The following is an 8,734-nucleotide window of genomic DNA, read 5'->3' on the forward strand; positions in this document are numbered from 1 at the left end:
TTTTGTGTTCCTTTCTTGTCCTGTGTGCTCCCCATCCCATTCCCGTTCCCTACGGAGGGGGAGGGTGTGGAGACTGGGGGCTCCGACGTGGTTTGGGGCACCCCAAGGTCCCTGGGAAAGGGAGCCGGGCTGCGCTGGAGGAGCAGGTGAGTCGGGCATGGGGGGGGGGGGGGGGGGGTGTCATGCTGGGTGCCAGAACATTGACAGGGAGGGGTGGGTGTAGAATGCATGAAAAACAGAAGAAAAACAGAACCATAAAAAATAGCTAAATATAGTCTAAAAGGAATGTTTAAATGCTTTTTATTTGGGTAGAGGCACGGTTTTTATAGCTAATATAAAAATAAAATATAAAGAATAGAAATAGATTGGTATACATGTAAAATATAATGAAATATAAGTAGCAAATATCTATGAAAAATCGAGTGTATAACAGAAATAATGCAAATATAAGAATATGTATAAATATAAAATAGAGCTATGAGAATGGTAATAAGAATGGGGTAAAACATCAGTGAGAAATGGAAAAAAAACCACATGAAAAATGGTGGGAAAATCAGTGAGAAATGGAGAAAAATCAGTGAAAAACGGGGGGGGAATCTTTGAAAAATGGGGAAAAAAATCAGTGAGAAATGGGGGAAAAAAAATCCATGAAAAATGGGGGAATAAATCAGTGAGAAACGGGGAAAAGTGGGGGAAAAAATAATTGAGAAATGGGGAAAAAATCAGTGAGAAATGGGGGAAAAGTCGATGAAAAATGGGGGAATATTCAGTGAGAAATGGGGGGGGGGGGGGGAATCAGTGAGAAATGGGGAAAAAATCCATGGAAAACAGGGAAACAATCCATGGGCAATGGCGGGAACAGAGCGAGCTGTTGTCGCTCGTGCTGTGGTGGCCGATGCTGTGGGGAAAAAATAAGTGAAAAATGGGGGCAATAATCAGTGATAAATGGGGAGAAAATCAGTGATTAATGGGCGGAAAAATGCATGAAAAATGGAAGGAAAAATTCAGAGAGAAATGGGGGCAAATATCAGTGATAAATGGGGAAAAAAATCAGTGATTAATGGGGGGAAAAATGAATGGAAAATGGGGGGAAAATTCAGAGAGAAATGGGGGCAAAAATCAGTGAGCAATGGGGGGGAAAATCGGGAAATATCCATGGAAAAATGGGGGGAAAAAATCAGTGAGAAATGGGGGAAAAAATCAGTGAGAAATGGGGGAAACATCATGGTGAAATGGGGAAAAAAAATCTTTGATAAATTGGGGAAACAAATCATTGAGAAATGGGGGAAAAAAATCAGTGAGAAATGGGGAAAATATGGGAAAAAATCCACGAAAATTGCGGGAAAAAATGCATGAAAAATTGGGGAAAAATCAGTAAGAAATGGGGGAAAAAATCCATGAAAAATGGCGGGAAAAATCAGATCGGCGATCGATAGCTAATGCGTGCCAATGGATTAGATCGGCGATCGATTGATCACGACTACCGATCGATTATATCGGCGTTCGATTGCTAATGCCTGCCGATCGATTAGATCGGCGATCGATTGATCGCGCCTGCCGATCGATTAGATCGGCGATCGATTGCTAATGCCTGCCGATCGATTAGATCGGCGATCGATTGATCGCGCCTGCCGATCGATTAGATCGGCGATCGATTGATCGCGCCTGCCGATCGATTAGATCGGCGATCGATTGATCGCGCCTGCCGATCGATTAGATCGGCGCTCGATTGCTAATGCCTGCCGATCGATTAGATCGGCGATCGATTGATCGCGCCTGCCGATCGATTAGATCGGCGATCGATTGATCGCGCCTGCCGATCGATTAGATCGGCGTTCGATTGCTAATGCCTGCCGATCGATTAGTTCGGCGATCGATTGATCGCGCCTGCCGATCGATTAGATCGGCGATCGATTGCTAATGCCTGCCGATCGATTCGATCGGCGATCGATTGCCAATGCCTGCCGATCGATTAGATCGGCGATCGATTGCTAATGCCTGCCGATCGATTAGCTCGGCGATCGATTGCCAATGCCTGCGGATCGATTAGATCGGCGATCGATTGATCGCGCCTGCCGATCGATTAGATCGGCGATCGATTGATCGCGCCTGCCGATCGATTAGATCGGCGAACGATTGCCAATGCCTGCCGATCGATTAGATCGGCGATCGATTGCTCATGCCTGCCGATCGATTGCTAATGCACACTATTTGCACACTCCTTGCACACCCTTTGCACTCATACAGAGGCAGGAGGTTTGTCAGTTCTGGTCGGGGTTTTTTGGGGCGTTCATTCCGGGGGATTTCCTCAAGGATTGGGACACTCCTTGATTCCATCCCTTGCCTGTCTCCCAAGCGCCACCTTGTGGGCCGAGCGCGGTACTGCGCGCCTGCCTCTCCCAAGATGGCGGCTCGGGTGTCGCGCCCCCGACCTTCTAACTCTGGCTGCAAAAGGAGGGTGGCACAGCAAGGAGCCCGCTCGCTCTAGTGGGATGCCTGCGCACGACGCCGACACCGATCCCACGGGTGCGATTTTCGGCGGCGTTTCCAATCGTGCGGACATCTCCTTCAGCCCGCTTCGGCCCGGGGAAGAGGGGCGGGGCCGCCAGCGATGGTGCCGGCGCAGCCCGGGCAGGCTCGGGGCGGAGCCGGGGCTTGGCGAGGCGGGGCACGGAGGTCCCGGGGACGGGACCGGGCGGGGCCGGGGCGGTGCTTTAGGGGCGGTCCCCAGTGGTCCCGGGCGGCACCGGGGGCGGGGCCGGGTGATCCCGGAGCGGTACCGAGCTGTGCTGGGGACGGTGCTGCAGGGGCGGTGCCGGGCCCGCCTCAGGGTGATTGAATGCCCAGAAATCGCCTCCTCTGCCCCGTGCTCACACTGAGCTGCGGGCTGCAGCGTGCTGTCGGAGCTCCGCACACAGCACGGATTTGGGCTTCCCCTCCTCTCAAACCCTCTCCCCCTTCTTCCTCCTCCTCATCTTCCCCTTTTTCCTCTCCCTCCGCCTCGCCCCCCTCCCCGGGCCCCTGACTCCCCCCGGGATCCCCTCCTCCGGAGGCGGCCCTTCCGAACCGACCCCCCCTCCAAGCCCCGGAGCTCGAGACCATTAAGGTAAGCTTTGGAATTGAAATATCAGGATATTCACTGGCCTGAAATTTCAGGATTGTACGATTTTTTCTTGAAGCAGTTGCCTTTGCTGCAGGATTGTGTGGTCACCAGTCTCCTTTCCTGTGACTCTTGTTGAAATTTGCTGTCAGATAACCGGCTAGTAACGAAATATTTGACAGAAATCAATGCTGTGAACGGACTTCACTGCAGCAGTTGATGAAAGAGCAAAGAAAATGTCTGTCGTGTTTACGCACCCCCCCGAGGCTGAATGAATTCTGATACTGTAATAAATCAGTGCAGTTGGTGCCTGCAAAGGTCTTGACATTGATCAAGAAGATATTACTTTGGATTTTTACTTTTTATCAGCGTTTCTTTAATCTGTACTTCAGCACTCTAGCCTTTCATAAGTCTTCTCCGGTTTCCTCTGGCCCTGCAGAGTAGTCCTCTCTGTTATTGTCTGATCCCAGCTTTGATGCAAGGAGGACTTTTTGTCTTGAAAATTAGCATCCCCCTCCGCATATTTAAATTAGTTATTTGACTTTTGAGAAAAAGCTGGTCAGCTCGAAGTCCACCAGACACCAGAGGCTGCTGTTTTTAGCACCTTATTCAAAGAGGGCATCCTTTAGTTACCTAAGGAGGGGTAGAGATTTACCCCTAGGAATAAGGAATAAATGCAAGCAGACTGTCCTGCCAAGAAAAAAATCCAGTTACAGTGACTGAATTCGGGTTTAGTTGCCCTTGATCCTTGCAAGGGATTAAAGGCAGGTTCACTTGGTCTCCCAGCAATGAATGTCTCAACCGAAAGCTGCTCAAAATGTGCCGTTTTTCTGATGGTTTTGGATTCTTTTGCCAGGTGGGAACATGGACTGCTTGACTTGTTCCTGTGTCCACTTTCCACTTCAGTCCTTTGCATTTTCTCTGAAGGGAAAGCAGGAACAGGGAAGTTGGGGCAGTTCCGTCAGCAGAAAGGCTGCTAAGAATAGATGGTAAGGACTTACTTTTCTGCACAGTGCCATGTAACTGAAGGCTCGTTTTTGGATTTCACATTCTGTTCCTGCCCGGTTTTGTGAGAGCTGCAGGTGCATTTCTGTTTCCAGACCCTGCCAAAAATAGTCGCTTATATTATAATGAATCCTTTTTCCTTCATGTTTTCTTGCTTGAAATGAATTCCCCTGTCAGACTGATGTGAGCAGCAGTTATTTTTAGAGCTGCTGGTGTTGTACACGGAGTAACTGTAGAACAAATGAGTTGTGATGGCTTCCTTGTATTTGATGTGTGGAGAGGAGCAAAGGCACAGATTCATCCTGTGTAATTGCAGTCGTCCAACGTAGGTGCCAGGGTCGGGAAGCTGGGCAAGGTTTCCTCTCTTGCTGGGCCTTAGGGGGAGGGAGCTGAACCATGGTGTCACTCGGATTCCTTCCTCTTCTCCCTCCTCCTTTCTTGCTTGTAGAGCTGGAGCTCGGGGTCACCGAGTTTGGGTGCTCGCAGTCAGGGCCTGAATTTGGAGAGCAGGAAAGCGGGGGGAAGTTTCTAGGCACGTCAAAGCCTGTCTCTAGGGTGTGGGACTTGTTGGTCTTCCTCACCACCCCCAGCAACTTGCACTTCTCTCTGGACCTTGCTGTGGTCACAGCCCACTGCTCATTTATGTGACTGTTCATCCGTCTGCCTGATTGCTTTAAGTACAAGTAGCCTGATTCAGGTTTAATTTAGCAATGATTTTCCTCTGTTTCATCGGTAGTTTTCTAAAACTCCCCTACAGGCTATTTTGAAGGTGCTTTTTTTTTTTTTTTTAACTGCCTGTGATGATAGAAAGCTGTACGGCCCTCTGAAAGCAGTATAACCTGCTTTCCAGAAATTACAGAAGTAGGATTTTTATTGTCCACTATGCAGCTGAAGTCCCCCTAGTGAGCCTCTTGAACTGAGGGTGAGGAGAGCGGCAGATACGACTCCTCATCAACCTGCTCTTCTTTTCGTTCCTAAAAGTAGGAAGCATGAAGGTAACTATAGAAAAAGATCTGCATCCCTCGGGGTTTTGTATTTTAGGTGTTTTGAGGTTTATTTACACACCTTCTCCTTTGTTTCCTGGACAGGTTTTACGTGACAGTGGAGCGTTTGAGTACACGTGGAAGGAGCTTTCAATTTGGCTGGAGCACTTGGATAATACAAAAGAAGACCAGAAGGAAGCAGTGATTCAGTTTTTGGAAAAGGTAACGGTGTTCAAATCAGCTGGATAAAAAAATGCAAAGAATAGTGTTAGTGGAAACTGGAGGTCTTGTTGCTATTGTTGAGAAACCTGTCAAAGACCAGCGAATGAATTCTGAGAAAAGCCTTGTTTGGGATTCTTTATACGGAGGTGGCATCCTTCTTGTGTTCAGTGGGAGGGCAGCCAAATGATTTGTAGGAAAATGAAATCCAAAAAGATCAGCTGTTATTACAGCATTGTCGGTGTAAGGGTAGAGTGGTGTAGGTGTGGGTAGCTTTGATCTCCTCTTTAGGTGCCAACATTATCAGAGCTCAGTAGATGGTGGTCCTTGACAAGGAAAGGTGACACTTGCTGTTTACTCTTCAGGATGTTGAATGCCCAGTGCTTTGCCTCCACTGTGGTCTGCCCAGGTACTCGGTGTGTGGTCGCAGTCTAGGTGCCAAGTTGTGGTGGGTTTTTGTTTTTCCATCAGTGTGGCCTGTAGAGCAGGAACTGTAGACAGAATCCTGCAGAAGTGCTATGGAAGTTGTCCTCATAAAAGCTGCCCAGCTTTCAGCACGTGGTCGTTCTCAGTACCGTGTGGTTCCCCTGCACTTGCCAGCCAGCAGGTGCACTTACCTTTCTCCCCACCTTTGCTGACAGATCCTGCTGAAGCTGGTGACCAACCCCTGTCCCTACACTGACAAGGCAGCAGACCTGGTTCAGGCAGCCAGCACGCTCCAGGTGGCTCTGTTTAAACAGGACTCTGATAACATCAGCATCCCCGTCTCTCACATTGATGGTATGTGGTAACCTGTCAACATCCCAACTCCATGACTTGGGGATACACTTTCTAGCCCTAATCAGCAAACTGGGGATGGATAACTCTGGCAATCCTGTTAAGTAAGGGCCCTCCAGGATTCAGCTCTCCACGTGTTCTTGGTATCAGAAGTCGAAGTGGAATTGCCAAGTTGCCGCTTTACCTCTGAAAGTAATTTCTGCCGTGGCTGTGCCACTTGAACGGTATTTGAAATCTCTCTTCATGCTCTTGCAGCAGCGTTTTTGAACTCAAATGGAAATCTAGCCCTTCTGCCTGGGACTGTTGACAGAGTCATGGAATCCCAGAGTGGTTTGGCTGGCAAGGCTCCTTAAATCTCATCCAGTTCCAGCCCTGCCATGAACAGGGACACCTTTCAGTAGCCCGGGCTGCTCCAAGCCCCAGTGTCCTGCCTGGCTTTGGACACATCCAGGGATCCAGGAGCAGCCGCAGCTGCTCCGTGCTGGACAGCAGCATTGAAAGGCAGAGTGAAGGTTCAGCTGTAATTTAGGGGTTGCACTTAACGTTGTATTGTGTGACAAATGTGGCTTTCATCCTTTTTTTAAATTTTTTTTTTTAATTAAAAAGAATTAAAAAGATGCCTTGTATTCCTGGAGTGTTGCATTCTACGTCTGTTGTTTTTCCTGTTAGTCTGGATTCTTGCTTTGATGTTTTTCTTCACTTATTAGATGTCCTGGATATGGTGGATGTCCTGCTCGAGGACAGTGATGGCTTTGATGAAGAAGTTGGGTTCTCTTTAAATGAAGACGTGATCATTTCCCTTCAGTGCTGTTGTCCCTGCTGCATTAGAAGCCAGGAATGAACAAGTCCACGTGGGCCTGGATGCTGATCCCTCTTGCTGGTCCATGACAGCATGTGACAGGTGAGATTTCCAGGTGTCTGATTTAGCAGGAAACTGGTTTGTTCCTTCTTGTGAGGAGGCTCATTGGCTTTGCATGGGCAAAGCCACTCCACGTTTTCCATCTAGGAACAGAGCTGGGGAGCTGTTTGAAAACAGAGTCCCAGAGGTAAACAGCTTGGCTCGGTATTTCTGTGTGGGAATAGAAGAATATCTGTGTCTTCTGATTTTTCTCTCGTCTTTCTTCCACAGGTGTTTTTGTATTCCTGACTTGGGTTTCCATCGGGGACACGTGGCTTGGAGCTCAGGAGCCGGATCTGTTCCTTGCCCACGGCAGATTGGTCTGCACTAGTGCAGGTGAGGAATTACAGGACGGCTTGGGAACTCGGAAACAAGGAGAAGCAAGTCTTATGTGTCTTTGCAAAAAGATTTGGCTACCACAGGGCATTAATTCAGGGAGTTAAGACTTCATCTTTAACGTTCTGTGCTCTGCCAGCATCACTGCGAGCCCTGAAAGCCTCCTGAGCTGTTCTCATACAGACCTATCTTGTTTGGTCAAAAAAAAAATCTTAGTTTAGTTTCGTCCAAGAAAAGTTACTACTCTGTGCGAGCTCATGGGGAAGCTTTTATTCGGCATCTCTCAGTGGGACATTGAAAGTCCAACTTCCCATTTCTTGCACAGTCTGAGAGGCAGTATTACTTTCTATCATTTTTATCACAGGCATTTTAAACTTTTTGAGGAACCGGCAGGACTGTTTGTGCGGAGGCGTGCGGTTCACAGCCATCCTCTGTCCAACGTAGGATGGGAAAAAAAAGGCTGGAGAGCTTCCTACAAGGGGCTGTAAGTGCAAATGACCAGGCGCCCGGGGTTTAGTCATGATGATTTAGTATTTCTTAAAAGACTCTGATTGATTTCATGATGCCAAAACCAGTATGGATAGAAGACTGAAGTCGGGAATCACGATGGTCTCCTTGGGTTTAAAAAGCTTTAATGGTGTTTCAAGACATTTGTATGAGACCTGGTTTGTTTTTTCTTACCCTTTTATTCAATCAAAAAAAAAAAAAAAAAAAAAAGCCTTGATCCATCACTGCTGCTGTGATGTGTGACAAATGCCTGTCCTCCCTCCACGTGGAACAGGTGAGAGGTGGAACTGAAGCCCAAAGAGTTTTCTGCCCACTGATAATATGTGAGTCATATTGGGAATTCTCTGCAGAATGGCAACAGTTGTTCTTGAATGTGGCCATGAGGGGAGTGGAACATGGCAGCCCGGGTCTGAGAAGGTGCAGTGCCAGAAGGAGAAGCTTTGAAATGTAAATCAGGATTGATTCAGGTGACTCGCGACCGCGTGCTGTGCCCAGGTCCTTAGTAGAAATACTGTGCAGGGAAAAGCCAGAGCTGCCTGTGCTATGAGCTGAATTTTTTATTGGGGGGGGGGGGGGGGGGGGGGGGTGTGAAATAAAAATGAGGTGCAAATGAGAGAATTGCTTGTGTGTGTGAATATTCTTGTCCTAAAGGAGCGCTGCCCGGTGCTCCTCCCTTCCTGTGCCCCTCTCCTGGTGAGCCTCTGTCCTGCTGGCCGTGCCTCTCTGTCTCCGTGCCTGTGCTGCTCCTTGCCCGTCTTTGCCCGCCCCGCACGGGCTGTGCTCGCTTCCTCTCTGGCTCCTGGGTTCCCTCTTTGTCATGGTACCCCTCAGTCCTTGCTGTGTGTTTGGCACTCTCTGTCTTTTCTCCGTCCTTCTCTGTGCCTCTGTGGTGCTCCCTGTGCCGTTGTT

At 48.6% G+C, this 8,734-nt stretch overlaps 1 protein-coding gene across 2 annotated transcripts; it reads left to right on the top strand.

Annotated features, from left to right (window-relative positions):
• The first annotated feature begins 2,708 nt into the window (after positions 1-2,708).
• LOC148221012 (nucleolar pre-ribosomal-associated protein 1-like) lies at positions 2,709-8,043 on the top strand. 2 transcript variants are annotated; one of them, XR_015808655.1, is made up of 5 exons: positions 2,709-3,106; positions 5,194-5,310; positions 5,949-6,985; positions 7,214-7,318; positions 7,683-8,043. XR_015808655.1 is itself a non-coding variant. In XM_088179973.1 (4 exons), the coding sequence occupies exons 2-4, from the start codon at positions 5,095-5,097 to the stop codon at positions 6,096-6,098; spliced, it is 273 nt and encodes a 90-aa protein (XP_088036099.1). In that variant the 5' UTR covers positions 2,776-3,106; positions 4,994-5,094; the 3' UTR covers positions 6,099-6,248. The 2 variants fall into 2 exon arrangements, 1 of the variants encoding a protein (XP_088036099.1); XM_088179973.1 differs by lacking the exons at positions 7,214-7,318; positions 7,683-8,043 and adding an exon at positions 4,994-5,100 and having other exon boundaries at positions 2,776-3,106; positions 5,949-6,248.
• The last annotated feature ends 691 nt before the right edge of the window (positions 8,044-8,734 follow it).

This window comes from Sturnus vulgaris, chromosome 28 (genome assembly GCF_052056855.1).
Source record: "Sturnus vulgaris isolate bStuVul1 chromosome 28, bStuVul1.hap1, whole genome shotgun sequence".
Classification (NCBI taxonomy): Eukaryota; Metazoa; Chordata; class Aves; order Passeriformes; family Sturnidae; genus Sturnus; species Sturnus vulgaris.